At 40.2% G+C, this 24733-nt stretch overlaps 1 protein-coding gene across 1 annotated transcript in view; it reads left to right on the forward strand.

Moving 5' to 3' along the window:
* Positions 1-20635: 20635 nt before the first annotated feature.
* Positions 20636-24733, forward strand: part of ADGRA1 (adhesion G protein-coupled receptor A1) — a 284157-nt gene continuing 280059 nt past the window's right edge. Inside the window, exon 1 of the mRNA XM_075758192.1 lies at positions 20636-21010. Within this exon, the coding sequence (XP_075614307.1) occupies positions 20790-21010 (221 nt within the window). The 5' untranslated portion in view covers positions 20636-20789. The remainder of the gene's footprint in view (positions 21011-24733) is intronic.

A 24733-nucleotide genomic window follows, 5' to 3' on the forward strand; every position in this document is an offset into this window, starting at 1 on the left:
GTTATTTAGCCAGTGAAGGAGGCTTATATTATTTTCCCTGTTACTAAGATAAGAGTCCAGTTCATATAAGTAGTGCTGACCAGATTGATGGCCGTTCTTTGACCAGATCAAAGGGCTGCCTTCTTGGAAGATCTTCTTGGCCAGCTGAATAGCAGGGGGAAGTATGTTCATCAAAGAGCTGACTCTGTGATCAGCGGCAGCATTCCCTGCCAGAGGTTCCCCCCTCTGGGGTCAGAGTGCTGCTCTGCCACCTCATTTTACCAAAGATTCTTCCACCTTTTCCTCCTTAAAGTAGTTTAACTAAATCTTCCCATCACAGGATGTCTGGCCCACTCTGTACTGTTTTTTTTTTTTCCCCACAATGAAGTGTGCAATAGCTCCCAACACAGAGGGATGTGTCTTACTCCAGTACAAGGGCTCAGAACCAGCTGATCCAACACAGATGTTGGACAAACAGTAGCAATTTAATTTCTGAAGTCTTTAAAAAAAAGAAGAAAAAAAGACAGGCAGAAAATAGTTTCAAACATGTTAAGGTCTTTGGCACAAAAGAAAATACATTGTCTCCTCTGATAATCCCAGTTCCTTCTTTTGTCATCCAAGTAAATACCCTGACAGTCCTGGTAGCAATATATACTTCCAATTTATCTATTACCTGGCTCCATTTCTTTGTCTATGCTACTTCTTGCAGACCTTTCTAGATCTTTTCTCTTGGGCTTTCTCTGACTCCTCTACAGATCAGTTTGGGTCTCACCACAGAGATCCTTCCAGGAATAGAGAAAAGGCTGACTTAGACTCTGAGAAGCAGTGGTAGAAAATGAGAAGTATTTTTGTCCACGACATCTGCTAAATTTTTAGAGAATAAATTTCCAGACTAAATACTGATCAGACTAAAAAGCTAATGACACTCTTATCTTCCTCACTACTTTCTCTCTCTCTCTCTCTCTCTCTCTCTCTCTCTCTCTCTGTCTCCACAAGGTAAAGGTAGGTAATATTAAATGTAGTCCAGTTAGACACCCTTACTTTTTGGACACACCTACTGTTAAATCTGACACTAAATGCAAAAATCCCTGGAATAGTTTACATTGGCAGTAGTGCAAAACTTGGTCTCCATCTTCAAACTAACTGGTTTATTTCATAATCTTTTATGATTCTCATTGCCTTTGGGAGTCTATAGTTGCTTAGCCTTTGGTTAAATGAATTCATCTATCAGTATCTCCTGAGATATTACTTCCTTCTGAATAAAGAAATATTAACCGTCTTTTTGACCTGTAGATGGCCTACAGCTTATCTGAGTTACTTCTTGTCTTTGGTATCTCATAAATGATGTTATACTCACAAAGTTAAAATAAAACCTTCAAAGTAAAAGAGTAAATGGCTATTCACCACTTATTTTTCTGAACATGAGGTACTATGAACAAAAATAGTCTTGCACACTGCAACTGCTGAAGTTCACATCAGCTGCTTCTCAGTTTAGTCTTGTTTTCAATACTAAATCTGATTTCCTTCCTCTCCCCCACCCACCCATTCACATTCCTTTCCACTTCAGTTCTGGAATGTGTGGTCTGTGGCCAGCTGACAACTTTTTTTAAAAAAATAAATTTGAGGATATTTAAACAAGGCATTTTAAAGATCTATGGGTCGTGAGCAGGGAGAGCTGCTGGAATGAGCGGACAGTAGCTTGAATGATTTCTCTTCCCCACCCTGCATTTCCCACCTATGTCTTAGTTATGAAACTGGCCGTTGCTGACATTTTAAAGTGCTTTAACAACTTCAGCCAATTTGTAGTGCCATCAGTGAATGCCAGGAGATACATGCATATCCTAGGAGAGACACAGCTCCAATAATCTGTTAGCTTAATTTTAGTCTATACTCATTTTTCAGATATTTTACTCCTGCATCTTTAAGTTTTGTTCTTCTATTGCTTGATTAATGCAATCTGAACTCATTTATAAGTAGGTCTTATTTCTTGGAAAGTTGCAGTTTTTGTCACTGAGGATCAAAATGGACCAGTTGTGCTATACCACAGAAAGTAAGTGGTGGCTCCCACATCCTTTCCAAATGAGCTAAGATTTCCGTCAGAATATAATGCAAACACTGGATCAAAATTAAGTAATGTAATGCCATTTTTGCAGTATAGGACAAGTTGTAGTTTCAGTAATTGGTTGCAAGACCTACAATGATAAAGCCTGAGAAAATGAAGGAACAGCTGAAATAAAGCACTATTGTCTGCTTCTGAAATCACTTGATACACTTTAAAATAAGTTCGGGTTAGCTGGCAGACAACATATATAATAGCAGTTTTCAGAAAGCTTAAATGGCAGTAGTTTAATTCGTTGCTACCCCTACAAGTGGTGAACACTGGATTGGTAGAAATAAAAATCTGTAAGTCTGTCCATCTACAGATATAGAGCAATGGGTTAAAAAACAAAGCAAAATAAAACAAATGCAAACATACCACCCACCCCCCCCCCCCCTACATTAGGCTCAATCATACAACTCATGTAGAAAGACTCATTGACAAATACCGATCTGGCCTACCTCAACTCTGCTGGAAACTTTTAGCTCACTGTCAGAAAAAATCCTAAGCTTCCCAAAATTGTTGCCAGAAGTCTTGATCCTGCTTCTGCTGAGATCAATGAGAACTTTGACACGCAAAATGGAAGAAGGATTAGCATTAAGATCACTAAGTATGTAATAGAAATAATAACTCTTTGATATCTTTTTGCTAGTAAATTGCAAAGCACTTAATGAAAACAATGATCTGTAGGGAAACTAAATCATAGATATGGAAGGCTACATGGCAAGATTTCCTAGTAAGCCAGGAATAGATTGCAGTTCTTTCAAGTCCTGCTGTGGTGCTTTAATATATTCAACTGCAAAACATCTGAATGTGTGTCCCTCAAAGTAATTTTCTGCAAAGAATTAACAAAGCAAAGCAATTCTATCTTTCATCCTACTTTTTTTCTAACAAATGCCTTAACCTATTTCAAGAAGGGTTTATTGTGGAAGTTCACACATCTAAATTGGCCAATTATTTCTTGGTGAAGTATTTTCATCCTAATACCCTCGAGCAGAGTATCACCTCTCTGAAGCTAGTGCATTTACAGAGTGTTATAATTCCTGGGTTTATGATATTTTATGTGTTCGTGTTAATAGTCGAGATTGGAGAATGGACAGTGGACAATTGCATATACATCCTATAGTTGGTATGGCAAGTAGGGGACAAGTTGGAGAAGACAGCTTAGTCTGACCATTTCAGATTTCCCAGTTATTCTGCAACTTCATGAACTCCAGCTGATCAGCAGTCCTAACTTTCTTTTGGAATAAAATTTATTTTCTTACACTAAGAGTTAACTACTTTTAGGTGGTACCACAAAGCTTTCCCTTTTGATGTTCTACACAAATTCAAGGAAGCCTAATCCTAGTAGTTATAATAGGAAAGGGTAATGTGAACTGAAACTACAATGGCTAGATTTTGATCTTGCTGGATGCTGTTTTGGAAGAATCTTGATTTGAGTTTCTTTAAAAGGTTACTCTATTAAAAAAAAAAAAAAGATTCTCTAAAATAAATATTTTTAGTGTAATCTACTCTATGATGATGATCTGTGTGTGACTAGTGGACTTAAGAAGCTACTTACCAGTAGAGTAAAATGGGGGTAAGGTGTCTAATACTGTTTGTATTAGTAGATAAAGGGGAGGGGGACAGCAGGAATCTGCCTTATCTGACCTGGCACAGTACTGATGAAGCCTCTGGATGTTAGTAAGGGAGACCACGTGTATCACAGTTACAGTGCATTTATGATTTACATATTTAAGTATTCAGTAATCCTGTTTTATTATAAACACCCCATGTATTATAAATATCTTTCTTCAGACCAATTTAGATACTCTGGAATCTTTCATTTTGGTGAGAAGGAACAAATAAATAAAAAGACAGGCTTTTCTTGCTGATTTACTTCCAGACTCTCATTCCTTGTTGTAAGTGGAGTGACATGGAGCATTTATTTTAATTCCCATTGAGGGCCCTGTGAGCACTCGCTTCCATTTGCTTCTCTGCCTTTCATGGTGTAGACTTTTTTTCTTCTGTTCTCTAAAAAGAAATTTCTGGTAACCAGTAGAACACCAGGTTGCCTTGGGACATTAGACAGATAGGAGCTTAACGAAGTTGCTGACTGAATCTTAAATGTGCTAGGGCTCTCTGGGCTTTTCTGAGTGAGTTCCTGGGTAATCTTGTGAAGAGATTCTTCCAAACAGGAGCATCAGATGTCTCCAGCTTCCTTAACCAGCCTGCAGAATGCTGCTACTCAACAGCAAAGCCTCCACTATACTGATGACTGCTGAGATTGTGCGTTTGGTATACGTCTGCCATACACAAGGCCATTATTTTAAAATAACATAAAACTAAATTTTATTCAAATCATGTGAGATAAAGGGAAAAAAACCTTTATTTTTTCCTATGGATCCTTTCCTCCAAATGATCAGAGAAAACATAAAAGGGAGAAGTAAAGCTTAATCACCACCTCTGATGGTTTTATTCTTGCTACTGTAGCTACTTCAGGAACATTCAGGAAATATATGCAAGTTTTAAAATGTATACCTCCTATTTTATTTCGATGACTTCTAAATTGAGTGCTGGATTAATTTTAAACTCTGCAGTTTAACCTGTTCCTAAGTGGTGTGGGGAAATACACCTATGACCTTCTGCAAAAGTATATTAATTTGTGAACTTCCCTTCCCTTTGTAGTCTTAGAGAAAATTCTTAGATATGCTGGATGTTTTGGTTCATATTGGGGAAACAGGCTGAAAAAGAACCAGAAGGAAAACCGCATGGTGCTGTTACATGGTCTGCGTTTCGGCTGAAGCACATGGTGCTCCCCTGGAGCCATGCTGCCTTTGCCAGCACAGACCCTGCTTTCAACCTAACGCTCCTTGAAGACTTTTCCCTGCTCTGGAATTCATCCTACATCAGGGTATTGGTATATCAGCAAAAGCACCACTGTCTTGATCATTAAGGAGTAAAAGAAAAGGGATTTGCTTCGAAAGAAGCAAAGAGGGTCAAGCTTTCTTCTACTTCTAGAAATGACCAGATGACTCTAATGTCCTGTGGGAAGACACACCAGACTCTTTCACACTCCCTCTGCAAAGGTTTGTTCAACTGATGTTCTGCATTACCGCCAAATGTTGAAGTGTGTGGTGGGGTGACTGAAACTGTTAGTGATGGAGCACCCAGACAAAAGTATTAATTTGGGGAGCAGTGTTTTGGTAAGGTTTCCAGTTCTTCAGCAGGAATGCCCATTGTGCAAAAGGAGAAATAATATATTGAATTGGTACCCTTTAAAAGTGGTAGACTTTTTTTTTAGTACGAAAAAATAAAGACAAGAAAATTGGCTTCAAAACACATTGCTAATGCTTAAACCATTCTCTGGAATATACAAATACTTAGTCTGAGAGGGGAAATGGAGAGTAGATGACGAGATTATTAAAAAAGTAATATTTTTTTAAGGTTGACTGTTATTGTAACACAGCTTAGCCATACAGCCATCTAAAAGTTTTATCACCTATGACAATATTTGAAATTATTCATGAGCAGTATTCACAGCCAACCATTAGTTTACTTAGGTATCCAATATTTTTAAATGTCAAACAAATTTGTTCTTTATCTAGCATGGACTGATAAGAAAATATTGTTTACTTACTCCATTCAAAGCAGATTGGATCACTTGGCTTATTTTAGCACATACTTTACCATACTGAAAGCCTAGCCAGGAGAATCAACCCTTTGGATGAATTTAGGTCCAAATATTGATGGCAGTAACGTGCCTTCAAATATGTGTTTGAAATGCGAAAGGTTACACCTCCACAGAGAGGAACTGAAGACTGCAGCAAAGCTGTGAAATTGTGACTGAATCTCGGTCCAGTAGTTCCGACTGAGATGAGTTTATCTGACACTATTGCAGTGGTGGTGTACTTGTCTCTAAAATTGAAAATACAAGAAAGATGTCATCTGACTGTCATGTTTCTCTGTAATGACTTTTTCAAACGTTCTCTGAAGCTTCCAGATTAGGCCTCAGTGAAGCAAAAAACTTTTTTGTTGTATTTTGCTGGCACCTGACTTCCTACAAATGATAATTTTGATATTTTCTGTGTTGGTGAGGTGGTTTGTTTGGGGTTTTTTTTTTTGTTTGTTTGTTTGGGTTTTTTTGTGTTGTGTGCAGTGGTGTTTTGGTTTGTGGGTTTTTTGGAGGGTGGTGTTTGTGGTTTGGTTTGTGGGTTTTGGTGTTTTGTTTTTTTTTTTTTTTTTTAAAAAACCCCACAAGCTCCCACAACTCATCATAAGGCTTGTCTTCCTACTGCATATGGACAGAGTTCACCCACATCCAGGGTTACTTAGTACTGTGGTACCTTTTAGAATGATATAATGAAGTGGTTTCTGAAAACCATCAGATACCACTTGCGTTACCTATGCCAAAAAAACAAGCAAGTAGGTGATCCTTCTAATGAGCCTTAATATAGCTGTATATCTTCAGCAAAAGATAGCTAGGAGGTTTTTTTCCTGTCATGGAAGAAAACATTGAATACTACTACTATTTTGTTTCACTTAAAGTGAAATAAAGGATTAGGTCAATTTGGCAGCCATGCTAAGGATTTGCTGTGTGTTGTGGTAACAACTTAAAAAAGTCAGGCTGTAAAATATCATTAAAATTGGGATTAATCAGGATTAACACACATTGGGGGGTGGGGAATGCATTATTAAGTCTCCTTGTCACCTTCACAGATTTCAAGGCTGTGTTTCACATGAAAACGGATTCCTGTAAGTTTCAATAATTATATTTTTATTGATCCGATATAGACATCCTCTTTACAAGAAGAGCATTTAAAACAAGTTTATACTTACCAAAGCAGTACATCCTTGGGTTATTTTGGGCTTGTTTTTAATTTGCTTGTCCCCTGACCCTCTTGCTTATTTCCTCTGGCAATAGCTATTCCTGGCCTATAAATGTGCTCTGAACACAGAGGAACTCTGCTGTTAACCATGATTTCAGAAGTGTAAATCTATGATAATAAATACCCTAAAGTCAAGAAAGACTAGATGTTACGCTTTTTTCTCGTGGCCAGTAGTAATAGCAGTTTGATATAATATATACAAACTAGAGGAATATTTTTTGGTAAATATTCTTTTTTGCTTTTCCTGTTTCCTAGTGACACAGTTGGAAGCAGGAAACTCTTTCTGAGTTTTGAGCTGCAGTAGTCCAAAGGATATCCTTGTCTCTCTCCACCTCTATAAATAAAGTGGAAGAACTTTTACCCTGCCTCTAAAAATCACTATGTGTAACTTCTAGGTTGTTTACAAGAAGTCAGAGCTGTTGGTAACTATTTGATTTGTTTGCAACTAGTGAGAATGGAAGTATTATATACCCAACAAGACTTTGTGGGGTCTCTGACAAATTAATATTAGATCACACACGCGCACTCTCTGGGTGTCTGATTATTTACTACAGTGATATAATTCTACCTGCAAGGGAAGTATCACAGGAAGATCAGGTTTTGGTTAAAAAGGGAAAGCTTATTTTACTTTATAGTTAAACAATTTTTGGGCCTCTTTCTTTCCTCTTTAACTTGGTAAATTTTCCAGGATACATAATTTCTTAAGGTAACCCAATATTTGTATTGATGGGATGAGCTGAAATAACATTTGCCTACCTTGTTCAGTAAAGTACAATGAAGTGCCTTTACAATAGTCTAATTTTTGTTTAAGCGTTCAGGCTTTTTTAAGAGAGATTTTTCTAGAGCATCTGCTTAATCGCTCAAGCCAGTTTGCTACAAGCCTGCACCAAAGTTCACGGAAATGTGTGGTTTTGAGGAGGAGCAGTATCAGCTTGTGTGTAACTGCCTGAATATCAGGTTCTCGATTCCTACAGGAAAATGTTGCAACGGTCAGACAGGAATCACAAGAATGAGAGGAGGACGTCAAACTTCATATAAAAACTCAATAAATTAAATCCATTTACTTTATCATGTGTAGGCTAAAGGTATTTTTTTCCAATCTATAACAAATAGGGTCTTGAAAATAGATACCTCTCCTATTGATTAATTAAATGTAGAATAAAGTTCAATGCAGTTTGGAGCTAAGCAATTTCTCATAGAGACAAGGTGCAGATTATGTAGAAACGGCAGTAATTAACCTTTATGCCGATTTTAGTAAAAACAGTAGGTTTTCCATTACCGGAAATCCATAAGTCAAAGTTAGATATCTCTTTTCTTAATAGTTATATTTTATTTATATTTAGGACATAATTCAGGAAACTCCTAGAGTTTCTCTTACGCAGGAGATCAGGCTGTCAAAGCACCAGTGGAATCCCTGATTACTGTGTTCTGCTATTTTGGCAAGATTTAGTGGGTGAAAGCCTGGCTATGTTGAGTTCAGTGGAAATACTGCCTCTAATTTAAATTATACCATAGCTTCACAATATTTTATTTGCCTGAGGGATCTAAATACCCAGTAGTAATTCAGAATTATGAATTATTATTTTTGAAATGATGGTATGGTTAGGAGATGAAAGCAGGGTTTTACTTCTCTGCAAACAGGGAAGTGGGAGGCTGCATTCAGCTGTGCTGCTGGCCATGGTTCATGAGCTGTACGTGATCCAGAACATCCATCCAGTGTGTTTGAGACAGGAAGTGTGAACGGCAGCATCAGCAGATGGATGTGTCTGATTTTTGCAGTTTCTCTGGAAATTCGGAGCTTGCCTATTACCTCAATATGGTAGCAGCTCTCAAGCACAATGGTACAGAGGGTACCATAGGCTGGGAATTTCTGCAGTCAAATTTTCCACCACTCTTCCTGTTGAGGAGTGATTGTGCCTTTCCAGTCAGCATGGACAGGGCTGGGTCCATCAGCACTGCGTAGCTGCTGTCCCTGGAGGGAATAAGGCTCACGCTGGTACTTTGGCGTTGTACCACCTGCTGTATGGCTGCCTGCTGAGATAAGATGGAGGAACAAATCTCCGAATCATGGATCACTAATTTAGGCCATGGACTTGGACTTTTCTGCCTGCAGGGAAGGTTGATTTTGCTTACTTCTGCCATCAGGTTCTAGCTAAAGACAGAAAAGGAGAGAAGAGATCAGAAATTCCACTTGCATACTCTAGTACGAAGGGATCTTAGAGAGTGGAAAAGGAGCAAGGAAATAAAATATTCAGAAGGAATTTGTGTTTACAGACAGACCAGTAATCATCCAAACAAACCAAAAGTGGGCAAAGAAACAACACGTAATCATTTTGTTTTTAACTGTTCCCTCTGTTTTCTACCTGCTCCCCAGACATGTCAGGAGGAATGTAAAAAATTCCATTCACCCCTTCTTTGAACACCCCCACTGCCCCAGACAGATACATACACTCACTTACTCTGAATTTTAACTAAGGGCTGAGAATATTTTTACACATAAACATCCCCCCCCCCCCCAGTAATCTTTCCAGAGAAGATGCATGTTAGTAGCCTCTTTCCATCAGGACTGTACTGCTTCACCATCTGACAGGCTGTCCCTAAATATACCAGCCTGTTTTTCCTTCATTTGGTACTTTCACCAGGGAGATTTTACCTCAACATGCAGTTGCAAGGCAGGAGAAGCAAGAGCTGGGAACCCTCACAGGGATGGAGGATGAAGGTCACCCACATCCTTTGATCCTTTGTGTCCCCCCCCCCCCCTTTTTTTTTTCTTTTTTTCTTTTTTCCATCCAAAGATTGAGATCTTCTTTGGGGTCCTCTGTTTTCAGCTTCAGAGTATGTTATGCGATTCTGCTCCTACACTGCTTTGGACAAACTGCTCCCGCTGAAAGGCACCAACACCGTTTGGGATCCCTTGTGCCAGGCAGTGTACAAAGACATACTCAAGAATGGCTTTGCCTAAGGAGATTTAATTTAAAAAAAGCAAATGGAAGAATAATGGAAGAAAGGAAAACTGAGACAAAGTATGATCTACCCACGTTCACATTGGGAAACTGATTCAGCTTAGTGGTTTCTCTAAAATATCATTACTATTGACTAATAAGTAAAGTAGAATCTTACTTCAGAAAAGGAGGTACTTTGAGTACCAAAAAAATCTGGTGCTGTCTGCTCCTGGTAGGTACACCAAGAATTTGAATTAACAGTATATAATATTGCAGGAGATTTAGGAGCACCTTTAATTAATGTATCACAAAGCCAGGTGATCAGAAAGACTGAAAAAGTTGTGTTTTAACTTTTCCCTGGTATTTTGTACCTGTTTTTGCCTAGGACCGGAATCAGATTCTTAAACCCAGGCGAAAAAAAAAACCAGAGCAAAAGTGTCTGTTTCCAAAGACAAAACCACAAATGATGAATAGAAGGTGGAAAGGGATAATGGCACAATTGTGACATTCTCATCTTTTATTCTAGTTGTTAAAGCAACTCATGCTGGATGCCGAAGGCTTTTTCTCTGCCCGAGGAAACAAAAACCCACCTTGCACTGAACAGTCTGGCTATTTGTCTATATGGGAAATGAAGGCAGCCTCTCGTGTTGAGGCTGTGTTGCTGGGAAGAAAGAGCTAGGTTTGGCTGGGATAAAGGCAGGAGAGCAATTCAGTACTCATTTCTGCCCCCTCGGCTAAAGATAGATCCTGGGAATGGGGAGGCTTATATTAAAGGGGGCTGAGAGATGGTAGTTTGCTTTGTTTCCAGACTGTTGAATATAAAACTATTCTAATAATATGTATACAACTTCCTTCTAGTCCTCTTTCTTCTTGCAGCAGAAGTAGCTCTATCCCCAGCAAAAACAATGTTTCATCCTGTCAGACTTGAGTGGAAAGGGGAGGGGAGGATAAAACATGAAAACAATTAAAAATGTTTATTTTTAATAGTGTCTGGCAGTAGTCAGAGTTTTTAAAACTATAAATAAACAAAGGTCATAGTTGATGATGAGAAACATATGCCATACACATGTTTTTGAAAATGTAGATAAAGAAAACAGATAATGAATGGTATTATGTAGATGGCTCTTTACAGGAGACTCATCAAAACTCCCGTTGCAATGTTCAATAGTATCAGAAAGCAGCTGTGCCCCTTGGCCCAGGGAAGAATGTAAAATTGAGGTGCCTGCGTCCTGTTCCTTGTGTTACCGCAGTCCGGCTGGATTTCAGCTCCTCTTGCCCTTTTTGTCGGTTTGGGGACAGGACTTGCTGTGCCTGGAGAAGGCATGTGCACAGCACAGTGGGCCCAGATCTTTCTACCAGCCTGGAGCCGCTTCTGTAACAAGTGCAGGATTTAAAGAAACCTACTCCTACATGGGAAGTGGGAAGCTATGTTTGCTGACTAACCAATGCTAAAGCTCTGACAAACCCAAAATTTCTGGTGTTTGAAAGAAGATGAGGGCAACTTAAGGATCAACCCAGAGCAGGAAGCTAATACAAATCACGGTGCGTGGTCAGCAGCCCCGCTCTGTCGCTGGGGATGGGTGCAGGAATACGGCTCCAATTATCTGAGCTATTTATGTGCACTTGCTTTTGGCAATCTTGCTTTGGAATGCTGTTTGTAAAAAGGTTTCATACTTTTCTATTAAGCTTCTTAAAGGGCCATTATGCATTCACAAAAATCCATATCCATCTGGTAAGGAATGTTTCCTGACTCAATTAACACCGTATGCATACCAATTGCTGCCATTCTGGAGTGTGATTCAGTATTCCAAATGCGCTTGCATATTAAGAGAGGAGGTTAGGAAATAGAGTGGGAAAACAGTACATTTTACAAGAAAAGAATAAAGAATAATAGCTTTTTAGTGATTCTCAGGAGCTAGAACTCTTCATTTAAAAAACAGCCCTCACCAGCTTGTTTTGTGGTAAGTTTAGTGCCTGATACTAGTTAATTAATACCTGTGTGACACACAGCTTCACAAATGAGAAACAGAAATAATTTCAGTGATCTTTGCCAGTTATTTTATTTTCCAAATATTATCCTTATTCAAGTAGTATATTCATGGGTTTTTAATCACAGATGTTTAAATTAGCTCTAATATTCTGTATCACACCATTTTAGAAAGCTTTAGAAAGATTCTTTTTTGGTGAAATTGTTTTCACAATAAGCTTTTTGGATATTAGCATTTCCGAGTTTTAAGGCAACAGCTATATTCTCAGCACCTAGTCCCAATACCGTAAGATTCAGATGTAGGTGGGGCCCTTTAAAAGTGATAATGTTTTTGTGGAATCATCTGTGCTATGCTTAACAGCAATTAAGATTTGCAAATACATATGCTTTTTATTTTCCATATCTGTAATACAACTTCTTTTAAGTGTTTTTTGTGGTTGCCATTTGCTGCTGTTGCTGTACATAGTACTGTTGTAACATGGTACTTTGATTTAACACTGAAGGTTTTCCTTTCTAAAAGTACCAAGATGAATGATATAAAAGGGCATAATGCTTCTTAAAAAACAGGATGGTGACTAAAATATTATGGAGAGGATGCATTATTCTTGATGTTTTTGAATGAGAAGCCCAAGGCAACGCTCCAGTTAAAGAATGCGTAGAAAAAAAACCCCAAACTCAAGAATTACTGATAAATCTAAAAGACATTGGAAATACAGGAAAGAAGGCATCTACGTGACAGAAGAGAAGGTCAGTTTCTAAACCACCTTTAAGTTGATGAAGACATGAGTTCTCCAAAGGAACTTGAAAGAAATAATATATTAATAGAGACTGACAGAGTTTCAAGTGGCTTGAAGTGGGAAATGAAATGAAAATGGGAATATGCAGAAAATAGATGTGACTTTCTGCTTGTAAGGCAACAGGGACAGAAATTTGTTTTTGACAGAAGGAATTTAGAGAAGGATAGAAGTGTGTTAGAATTTAGTTAGACTGAGGGATTATTGATATTAGCAGAATTGTTGCATAGCTGTTAGTTGCAATTGGATTTGTTGGACATTCGTGTTAGGACTTCTATCAATGGACCTTCTAACTTGACCACAATCTACTTAAATCCTCTACAAAATTAGTTCAAGTATAGTTTATTTTTTTTAAACTCTGTTTATATATTCATAGAATGGTTTGGGTTGGAAGGGACCTCAAAGATCATCTAGTTCCAACCCACCTGCCATGGGCAGGGACACCCTCCACTAGACCAGGCTGCCCAAAGCCCCATCCAACCTGGCCTTGAACACTTCCAGGGATGGGGCATCCACAGCTTCTCTGGGCAATGTGTTCCAGTGCCTCACCACCCTCACAGAGAAGAATTTCTTTCTAATATCTAATCTAAATCTGCCCTCCTGCAGCTTAAGGCCATTACCCCTTGTCCTATTACTCCATGCCCTTGTAAACAGTCCCTCGCCATCTTTCCTGTAGGCCCCTCCAGGTACTGGAAGGCTGCTATAAGGTCTCCCCAGAGCCTTCTCTTCTCCAGGTGGAACAACCCCAAGTCTCTCAGCCTGTCTTCATAGGAGAGGTGCTTCAGCCCTCTGATCAGCTTCGTGGCCCTCCTCTGGACTCACTCCAACAGTTCCATGTCCTCCTTATGTTGGGGACCTCAGAGCTGGACACAGTATTCCAGGTGGGGTCTCACAAGAGCAGAATAGAGGGGCAGAATCCCCTCCCTTGACCTGCTGGTCACACTTCTTGTGGTGCAGCCCAGAATACAGTTGGCTTTCTGGGCTGCAGGCACACATTGCCAGGTCACGTTGAGCTTCTTGTCCCCCAACACCCTCAAGTCCTTCTCCTCAGGGCTGCTCTCAATCCATTCTCTGCCCAGCCTGTAGTTGTGCTTGGGATTGCCCCAACTCATGTGCAGGACCTTGAACTTGGCCTTGTTGAACTTCATGAGATTTGCACTGGCCCACCTCTCAAGCCTGTCAAGGTCCCTCTGGACAGCATCCCTTCCCTCCAGCATGTCCATTGCACCACACAGCTTGGTGTCATCAGCAAGCTTAACAAAGATGTTAAACAGTGCTGGTCCCAATACCAACCTCTGATCAACATCACTTGTCACAAGTCTCCACTTGGACATTAAGCAGTTGATGGTAACTCTTTGAGTGTGACCATCCAGCCAATTTCTTATCCCCCAAGTGGTCCATCTGTCAAATCCATGTATAAATGTTCTCATTTAGTCTTTGTAATTTTTTCCCTATGTTTTCAACTGGCCATTTGAAAACAAAGAAGTTAGTTGTTAGAACCACTAGCTATGCATGAAATATTCTCTATAATACTACTGTTGGCATTCAGATAGGATTCCACATAACTGAAAAGGACAAAATATATCAGGCAATGCAAGATTTGTCTATCTTAAGCATCTACTGGATAATGAGATTCTTATTTTAATCATTGTCTTTCAGATTACAAATCTTATTTTCCCTTTTCTGCTACAAGTGAATAAAACAGCAAGCAGTGAAATACAGGCTAGGTTAATATGTCATTTTAATTCACTGGATGCATGATAGCAAGTAACCCAGAAATTTGCTGAATATCCTTGCCATTAAGTTCATTAAGAAGGGAAATAATAGAGTAATAACTACTTTAATTTTGCACCATTCATATATTGTCACAAGCTGGTACAGTCATACAAAAAAGACATTGATAAACTGGCTTTAATTCGTCGGAGTGACAGCGAGATTGCTGGGGGGCTACAGCACCTTTCACATAAGGGAGAGAGCAGAGTTTTGTTCTGCCTAGAGAAGAGGAGGCAAAAGGAGGATCTTAATGCAGTTTTCAATTATCTAATGGGTAGTCGAAGAGTATGTGGCAGCTAGATGTTTTTTCCAGAGGTATGCAGCAAAAGAAAAAGAGGGAATAGATACAATCTGCAGCAAGGAAATTATTTTTAAGAGCTAAGGAAAAAAATGTACTTTGCAGCAAGGACGGCCAAACACTGGAGTGGGGTCCAGAGGCTGCAAAATCCCCATCTGCGTAGTGATTCAAAATGTCACTGGACAAGCCCTGAGCAACGAAATGTACTTTTGAAGCTGGCACAGTTTTTACTGGGGACTTGGACCAGGGGATGTCCAGAGCTCCCTTCTGACATAAATCATTCTGGCATTCTCTGACCATGTTTCAAACCCAAACTCCATTAACTACCATCAAATGTATTTAAAGTCCATTAATGAAGTTGCAGAAATAGGTGTTGCTTTTGCTATTTATGTCTATGACCCTTGTCATCTTCCTGACCTTAGAATATCCACTTACCATTTTGTCTCTTCTGCAATGAAGAGAGTACCTAACCTTCCACCTCTAGAAGTACAAAGAGGGTATTAAGAGATCTTCACAATTCAGGAAGGTGTGGAAAAGACTCATTTGACCTTCTTTATGCAGGGAGAGGACAGAGAGAAAAAGTATTTTTGTATGACAGGAAAATACAGCTTGAAATCGCTCTCTACCTGGAAAATACTGTTTTCAGGGTGCTAGGTTTTTCTGCGTTTTTCTCTCCCTTTTTCTCTGATACACGCACACTGGTAAAACAGAATTCTCATGTGTCTTAGGAATGAACAACACTGAGAAGCATTGGCATGTGTACATCAACATCCAAAAATATGTCCTCCCAGTGCATCTTAAAGCCATGTGTGAGAGAAAGAGGGTGGCTCTCCCAAAAGGCCTGCATTCCTGCAGGAATAGATGCCTGGGTCTGTGAGACAGAAGGCAGCTGCCGTCCCCTCTGTACTTTCTGCTCTGCCTTCTGCAGGATAGCATTTCAATTTTCAGTGCAGTTTTGTAGTATGAACCTTACCTCATGTGAGAACTCAGAAGGTACAAAGTTAAAAAAAAAAGCTGCTTCTTTTTTGGCTGACCATGCAAAAGTGTTATTCTTCTGCTACTGTGCAAGTAAATAAAACAGCATGAAGCGATGAAGGCTAGAACGGTTAAAAATATGTGCCATTAATAGCATTTATGAACAATTTCAATATGTTGTCTGAGGCAGCTGAGGGACTTGGTAACAGTTGGAGTTGCATTTGGTGGTCATCAGAAACTTACACTGGCATATACTCCCATGTAGGTATGATTTTTTGGGGGGGAGAGGGGTTTATATTATTTGCCAATAACTCTGAAGTATTCATTGGAAAAAAACTTGGCTCAGCATTGAGAAACAGCTAACACTCTATTTTTTTTTTCCTTCGAATATTATTTATTTCACTGTTGATTGTTTTGTCATAATTATTACACTCCCCACTGATAGCTTATTATTTGTGTATAACTTCAGAGCTACATTCTCAGTTTCTAACAGAATTTTGCATTAGTCTCTGCTCTGCTACATGGCAAATAAACCCTTTTTTTTTTTTTTTTTTTTTTTTTTTTTTTTGAGGTCTTTAACTTCAAGGACCTCCTTATTTCAATGAAAAGTTCAATGCAACTTTTTGGAAACCTGTCACCCTGCAAGGACAGAAGTCTTCAGACCCATTTTGATTTCAGATACATTACTATATTTATAACTGTGAGTATGATGCAGAATATAGGTGGAGGGAAAACAATGCAATGATATTTGAGGGTTTCTTACGTTATAGTTTCTTAACATAAAAACAATACAGAGGTGTTTCTGATTGTGCTGATGCAGAATAGCAGAAATGGAAATCCTGTTTTTGCAGTTCTTTCTAACACAGCATTGTTCCCTACAGCACATGATTCCCTGCTCTGATTACTCCAGTTCTGAATGACTCAGTTTCCGTGTTTCCTTAAAAGATTACTCAGTCTGTTAAATAGGTTCAGGACTGTTTTGCCAAGAGTCCGTTTCCACACTTGGTTTTATCCAATTAATTCTAGTGATTTGTAACAATTCTGAATGACTTTGCTGTTGTTTTACTGTCGTCGTTTTGGTATCATCAGTGCCATACATGAGCTCTTTATGGACCAGGACTATCCCGCCTCTAATACTGATGTATTAGTTCATTATGTGTGAAGCTAAAAATTATTGACTCCTTTCTACATGAATGTTGTACTGCGTATTTTTATCCATTTTGCTTTTTTCCTGTATCGCCTTTCAAATAATATCTTTTCACAGAATTCCAAGCGTCCCAATGGAAACCTGCTCTGGATTGGTTTTCTCCCCCAGCTGGACTGGGTAGCCCCCCAGCAATCTCGCTGTCACTCCGACGAATTAAAGCCAGTTTATCAACGTCTTTTTTGTATGACTGTACCAGCTTGTGACAGTTACTTTACCTAGCCTTTTCTAGGCCAAATCTTTTCTAGGCTTGTTTTTTTAATCATTTCATTGCAAAGGCTTACAGACATAACATGGTGCTATGCTGACGTGACGAGTAGCATGAGATATACAGTCATGGTAATAGTGTTGGGATACCGAGGTGCTGGAGGAAATGGGGCGAATGATTCACTGCTTCACTACTGTCAATAAAGGGTCAATGTTCAAGGAATTAGAGGGCTGACAGAGTGCCAACTTCTGGATAAGAAATAAAACAAAAGCCCTGACCAAAACCTGTTTGTGGTTATTAATGTTTCCATGGCTCTGTTCCAATACTAACATACAATTTTGAAATCCTGGCAAAATTCAAATTGACTTATTTACATTCTGCCTCCCCATATTTCCTATTATTGTATAACACATTCTCGTTACTTAATTGCTGTGTAATGTCCTGTGATGCTAAGCAGGTGCTGCTGCTGTTTTGTGCTCGGGAACATGACCTAAATGTAATGTAAACCTGTAGTTTAATGAATCACCTGTATCTCTAACTTCTGATTCCTTTTATATTGTTCATATTCATTCATGCTAATAGCATTTTAGGATTATCTTCCTAAGTTTATTTACATTCCTTTTTAATACTTACTCAGCCACAGGATATAATTTCCCTCTCAGGTACTGTTGTAAGGCCACGGTGTATGCCTACATGGAGAGACCTACTAAAAATCCTTAAGACTTTCGATACACAGAAATAAAAATACAAAGAAAGTAGTGACATATAGTACTTTTCTTACTTCCCTGATCTAGGAAATTTTGTCTTTCACTTCTATGATTTAATCAAATAACTAAAGATAGAATTTAACTGAAAATAAATTATTAAAATTAGAAAATATTTCATGTTTCCTGTGAATCTCTGATCTTGCTTCTGTCTGCCAGGAAGTTCAGCTGAGCAGGACTTGGCATTCTAGGACTCCTTAAGTGTTTCTTAAGCTCTCCTGGTTGGCTCTGTGGGCAAAAGGAGACCAGCACACATCACATTCTGGTTGCTGACCAAACCAAGAAAGAAAACTGTAAGGAGAGATATCCTAAAGTGTGTTCCTTCTAATATACATGTGAAATAACCTTGGGCTAGATTTAAAAAGATTTAAGAGAAATTGAAGGTCAACCATAAATTAAAAACTCCTCAGTTCTATTTAACAGCATGGACACCTAAAGTATCTTTAATATACACTATAAACTCATAATTGTTGTCTTGCACACACCAAAACCCAGCCTAAGGAGCTCATTCTATCTGCTGTATAAGGGCCCAAAGGCACCCGAGCTGGAGGCACACAGTTTGTCTAAAACTGACAGTTTTGGAACCCAAACATAGTGCAATGTTGGATGCTTTTCAATTTGCAGTGCCACAACTTTTTTTCCCCCTGCATCCTAAAGGGGAATCTGGGATTATACTGCCTTCCCAAAACATGGGAAATTCAGTTGAGAAATGGTCTGGGAAAATGGTTAGCTACCGCCAACACTAAATGTTGTGCTGTGCTGGCTGGTGACAGCTCTGTAGGTGCTCTGGTCCTTTTTTCAATTGGACTTGTTTAGACCGTGAGGTCTCAGGACAGGAACGATCATCTGTGCTTTTAAATCATCATAAAAATTTTTCCTTTCTTCATATTTGAAGATGATAGTGAAGGATGGGGAAGATGACTGAGATTTTTGTTTATTTGTAATAAAGCAAGAAAAAAATAAAGAGATCAGATACAGTGGGAAGTGGAGAGGAAACTCCCCTTATTTTTCACCTCTAATGTTATGAATAACTTCTTTTCTACCTTTACTGTAGGATTTGATAGATGGTTTCAATGTGACTGTAAGCCTTCTTGTTCCTTAATAAAACAATATTTAAAAAAAAAAACCTTTCAGGATCAGTGAGTTAGAAAAAATGTTAAAATCCTGCTAGCATGTGTTTAGGGCTAAGTTTGAAAAATTTCATTCCTTCTCAGCAAGGTTAACACTGAATGAAATCTATGCTACGTCTCAATAAATGTGTATTCTCCACTTGTGCCTTCAAAAACAGTATGGATGAGACAGAAGTTTTCAAACCTAAAAAAGCATTTGCAAATTTAAATGCTACCTAGGTTTTCTTTATGATAAAGAACAGCATGCAATCATTACAACGTTAGTGGTCTCCCGTAACACAGTCCATTTTGCTGTCTGCCAGTAAGCCTTACACAACTTCGCTTTTAAAAATAAAAGAACAGAGGTTGTAATATTTATGATTCTTTAAATCAACAACTGTACAGAAAAAGATTGTTCCTGAGAAAGTTCCTATTAGCCTGTAATTTCACAAAGGCATTAACCCTGCCATCACTTTATTAATAAACTTAGTGCCTAAAGGCTCCAATTAGGTATTAGAGCACAGTGATAACAGGCATTGTAAATGTGCAAGACAAATCTTCCCTAAGGGACTATAATACAATATGGTTTTAAAAAAACCTAGTTATTTCTTAATACAGCTTTACAGCCATGGCAAACTATTACTAACTTTGGCCTAGATCCCGCAATGAAAATGTGCGTTGGGAGTCTCCATGGAGTAAGAGAAGGCACGGACCATGCTCTTTTTGTAAAAGCACATTAAAAATGGAAGTCCCTGTTACAAATTGGACTTTTTTTTTGTTCACTTTCAGCAAAAAACCCTGGGCAGCTTGCAGTTGATGCTGATGATTTACCCTATGAGTTGCTAATCATATCACAAAATAGTGGTGAGAATGCTCCAAAGCCACAGAGTGCCATAAAGAACACACAAATATAAGTAGAAAAGAAAGAAATCAGCTCGTTGACCTGGATGATGAAGCAATCTTTGACCTTTCATTCAGGTCATGACCGCAGCACTACCTGAGGTGTCTCAGTTCAGCTAACTGCATGGACCCTCCCTGACGGCAGTGGTGGGTCTGCACAGAGCTGGCTGGAGAACTGTCCCATCTCTTGGTCTACAGTGACCCTTGCCCATGACCTGAAACTCCTTTCCCATCACCATAGGTGTGAACAGCACTTTGCACACACGTTTCTCAAGAGCTGTAGGAAAGATGGCTATTTTCAAAACTAGATTCCTAACCCATATAATTTTTCCAGATCCTGATGTTCCAACCTGTGCCCAGGCTGGTCGCACCCGCCTTGCACTGCAGCTCGTCCTTGGTGCATCTTCCCCCCCCCCCCCCCGCCCCCAGTTACCGGACACCCAACGCGAGCTGAAAGCACCGCGGTTCAGCACGGCCAGCGCAGGTAGCAGCCCCGCAAGGAACGCCCCGGGGCCGCGGCTGCCGGCGGGGCGCGGGGGCGGCCCCAGACCCCGGGGGGGACCGCACTCGGTGGGTGGTGGGCGGCGGGAGGAGGGGGGGCCCGCTGCGCGCCGCGGGGTCCGCCCAGCGCCGCGGCTGCACGGGCTGCGGCAGGAAAGGAGCGGCGGCTTCTCGGAGGAGGAGGAGGAGGAGAAGAAGGAGGAGGAAGGGGGAGGAGGGGGGGGGGGTCCCCTCCGAGCGGAGCCGGCCGCAGCGAGAGGCGCGGCGAGGCGGGGCGGGGTGGGCGCAGGGAGGCGTGGAGGGGACCGCGGAGCGGCGCGGAGCGGCGCGTGCCATGCGCGGTGCGGAGCGGCGAGCGCGGCAGCTGGCGGCTCGCTCGCTGGCTCAGCATGCGCGGGCTGTGCCGCCGCCTCTGCCTGGTGGCCGCCGTCCTGGGGCTGTGCGGGGGCAGCAGGAACTGCCCCGACCTCATCGTGGACCGCTGCCTCTGCGCCGCCGAGCGCGCCAAGGGGCCCGGCCGCCCGGCCCTCCGCATCAAAGTGGTCTGCAGCGGCGGCGACTTGGTGGAAACTTTGCAGCCCGCCGTGCTGCCCAACCGCACCGTGTCCCTGTGAGTACGGCCCGCGGGGGGCAGCGCGGCCGCGGGGGGCAGCGCGCACCTGGCGGCGACCGCCCCGGGATTCCCCCCCGTGGGAGGCGCTGGGGCGGGGGGTGCCCCGAAGGAGGTGGGTGTGGGGGGAACACGCAGCCCTGGGCGCGGGGGGACCCCTCGGCGCGGCCGTACCCGCCGTACCCCCGCCCCGACCGCTGCCGCAGCAGCAGGCAGAACTGCTCCGCGCAGATTATAACCCTAGCCCGGCTTTTAAAAAGTATGTGAGAGTTTGTTTTTTTTTTTTGTTCTCAGTTTGGAAACTCTTGCTGGCGTTTTGGTCGAGCTGGGGAAGCTGGGCTTACCCTGATGTAAATTGCATGCTGCTGTGTGTGGTGGTTTGGAAAATGTCAGTGCTAGCAGGACTGATGGAGCTCGCTGGTGCACCTTTCCGCCGGCGACGGGATGGGCTCAAACTATCCGGGCAATAAATGAATGGTATCGATAATGGTAAACTGCCTTCTGGAGTTCTGTGTAATTAACTGGTTTTCCCCTTCTCTCTCGTCTCCTCTAAATAAAGTTTGGAACTGGCTGTCTCCTTTTTTAACAAGAGCTTGTGTACGACCATTTGAAACTACCAAATCTCCAGTATTGTTCTGAGTTGTCTGGTAATTGAAAATGACTCACAGTTTGGTGTTTTGCTCCCCCCCCCCCCAAGTGCCTTGGAAATAGGTTATGTTTTGTCGCCTGTTGCACGTAGCTAAACTTGAATAAATGGTATGTATTGTAAGTAAAGCAGTAGAACTGCTTGTAACTGTATCATCAAGTATAGGTGAAAGTAACGTCCCTGTAGTGGACCCAAGCAGTAATAGCTCTGTGACATTTACCCTTTAGATCATGCACATATCAACAGATCTTTTACTGTTGAATTTAGTTCTGTTGACAATTCCTGCTGTGAACATCTCCACTGTTCACTGCATTTTCTTTAAGTCAACACTTTTAGGAGACAACTGATAAAGATAGTAATTTATAACATCTGGGGAGCTTGTGCTTGTAAACGTACAGATATGCTGCGTACGCTTCAGTTCAGTTTTAGCTATAACTGTTGAGTGACTTGATGCTGACTAGCTGTATGCTGATTATTCATTTGGGAAACTTTTGCTTGTTAATATACAAGATATAATAACTACACTTTCTACTAAATTTTAATAGGCTGGTTTAGAATAAAATTATTACACCACATAAGTTTTGTCCTAGGTGATAAATTCACTGCTAGTTTTGTAGTTTGTATAACTGGCTATATAGTTTGTACTCCCCCAAAAGTATAAAATGTCAGCATCTTGAGCAAATACATACAGAAATATGTATTCACTGTAATGAAAAGAAATTGAATTGGAAACAGAAGTGAGAAAAGAGGAACGGGGGAGGTGGTGCATCTGAAGTGGTAGGTGGAGGATTTGCTCACTTGGACGTGTGGTTTAAGGCGCCAGTAGCAAACTTGATACTACCACCCTAAATGCGCATTTCAGGTAACGCTTGCTCGTACGCATTAGAAACATACTGTATTAGGGTTTTTTAACTTAATTACAAATAGCCATTAACCTGGGAGCTGATTAGCTGTCCTTAGTTGATATAAAACATACAAACCATTGTTTTTTGTCGTATTTCACGTGGACAAGTACAATACCATGTATCACCTAAACTTAGCCCTTTCCTTTTACAGGCTGTTTTCTAGTGTTTTTTTTTTCTTCTCAGTAAGTAAATTTAAGGCTAAATCTTGAATGTAAAAAGGACAAAAAGTTTTAAATCTGTGTTAGGGACATAGTAATTTTCAGTAGCTAGAACACAGAGATGACAATTTGATTGAATGTGTCAAAGATTTTCCAGGAGAAACTGTTTTGGTAAATTAAATTACACTTGTGAGATTTGGCCAGCTGCAGAAAATAGTGATAAAAAGCTCAAACACTAGCACTCGTACATTTGTTTTTGTAGCTGTGTGGAAGACTTGGGCAAAAGAGAATATTCTAGTAGATGCTGCCTGCTTCCATTCAGTTTTATGGGCCCAGAGAGAGAAAGAGAGCTTTAACGTATGGAACATCACCTTTTGGATTGCTTTAACAATTAAGAAATATAGAGGTGAATAATATATATTCAGATGCAGTAATGCTGTAATGAAACAATGTAACAAAGTGGGGGTTTTTGGGCAGATTAAGTAATCTTCACGTATATATATATTTATTATAAAGGGATGCTGCTTCCCTAGTGCTGTTTTCTTTTGGAAGGGAAGGTCGAAGCCAACCTCTTAACTGTTCTGCAAAGATGACGGAGGAATTACCTCTGCTGGATCTCTATAAGCCATTAAGAGATAAAGCTGTGTATGTGTTACATTTTAATTACATGCTAGGTAATGTTGCTTATCAGCCAATTTAAGAAGTTACGATTTGTTAGTTTAGTGTTTTTTTCACCTAAGTGACCATGGACCTTGGCTGAGTTTGACAGTTTAGGGTCTTTATGGCACGTATGTACTAAAAGTATTGCTACTGAAAATACTTCTGACACAGTCACACATCCTGACTGCAAACTAGTGTGAAGTCACTGAAGAAATGCTTATTCTTCACAGGTTGGGACCAATTTATTTCGAGCTTATGAGGTGGGGAAGTTTGCACAGTTTCTGGGGAAGTTTGCATAGTTTCTCTGAAATGATATGAACACTAGAGCTATTCAGTACTGTCTGAATGCTCCCAATAATAAACAATCACACCAAAAATAAAATCAAAACATAAGCTGATAAAGCAACTATCCCCTCCTCTTTATATTAAAAACCAAACCCAACAAAACCCCCTTGTTCTGGACTCTGTTTCACTGTCTTTATTTAGTATTTTACTGCTTTTAAAATGGGATTCAAGTGCTTGGTGTGGATCAAAAGAAAAAACTTAGCTGTAGCTTCACAAAGTATTTGCATGTGTCTTCTAAAAGAAATTCTAGCCCTTACTGATGTGCAACATGTATTTCTGTGCCTTGTGTATTGGGGCAGGGGTGGAGTAAGGGAGTTACTCTTTTTTTTTTCTTTTTTTTTTTTTTTCTTTCCTGTGAAGAATACAGCTATTGAATCACTAATTTACAGGATCCACTCTCCCCACTTCGCTCTCGGTAGGCGTGGAAGCGTACACCCAACAAGGAGGAGCTGTATCCCTTCAGGATAATACAGTTTTCTCAATTCTGACTTTATGACTGAATACTTGGGAATTCTTATATTGAATCAATATTTTACAATTTTTTTTTCAATTGTGCGATTGGGTTGTTAAAGTGAAACTCTAGAGAAAAAGATTATTTGCAGTTTTCTTTCTCATCTATACTAATGGAAATTTTAGTTGTTAAAGTTTTGACTGACTTGCTGAAATTTGGGCTATATGGAATATGACAGTAAAAATTGTGTTGCCACTTTTTGCAATGCAGAAGTCCTACAATTTGAAATTTCATGAATTAGGAGATTAGATTGTCCTCTGAGTTATTCCATGTACACCCAACAGTATGTTGGTAGGTTACTTACTTTCTATACTTTTTTTTTTCTATCAAGCGGTGTTAAAAAGTTTATCCTTTTTGTCTTAGACATTCTCATTTCAATATATGTCTTGATATCACTGGGCAGAATATACTTTGAAGTTACAAATACCATCAGTTTCTGTTAGTAGCATCACTGTTGGTTTGTTTTGTTTTTTTTCTGCCCTCAATTCAAAAGGAAGT

The sequence above is a fragment of the Balearica regulorum genome, chromosome 7 (genome assembly GCF_011004875.1).
Source record: "Balearica regulorum gibbericeps isolate bBalReg1 chromosome 7, bBalReg1.pri, whole genome shotgun sequence".
NCBI classification, from domain to species: Eukaryota; Metazoa; Chordata; class Aves; order Gruiformes; family Gruidae; genus Balearica; species Balearica regulorum.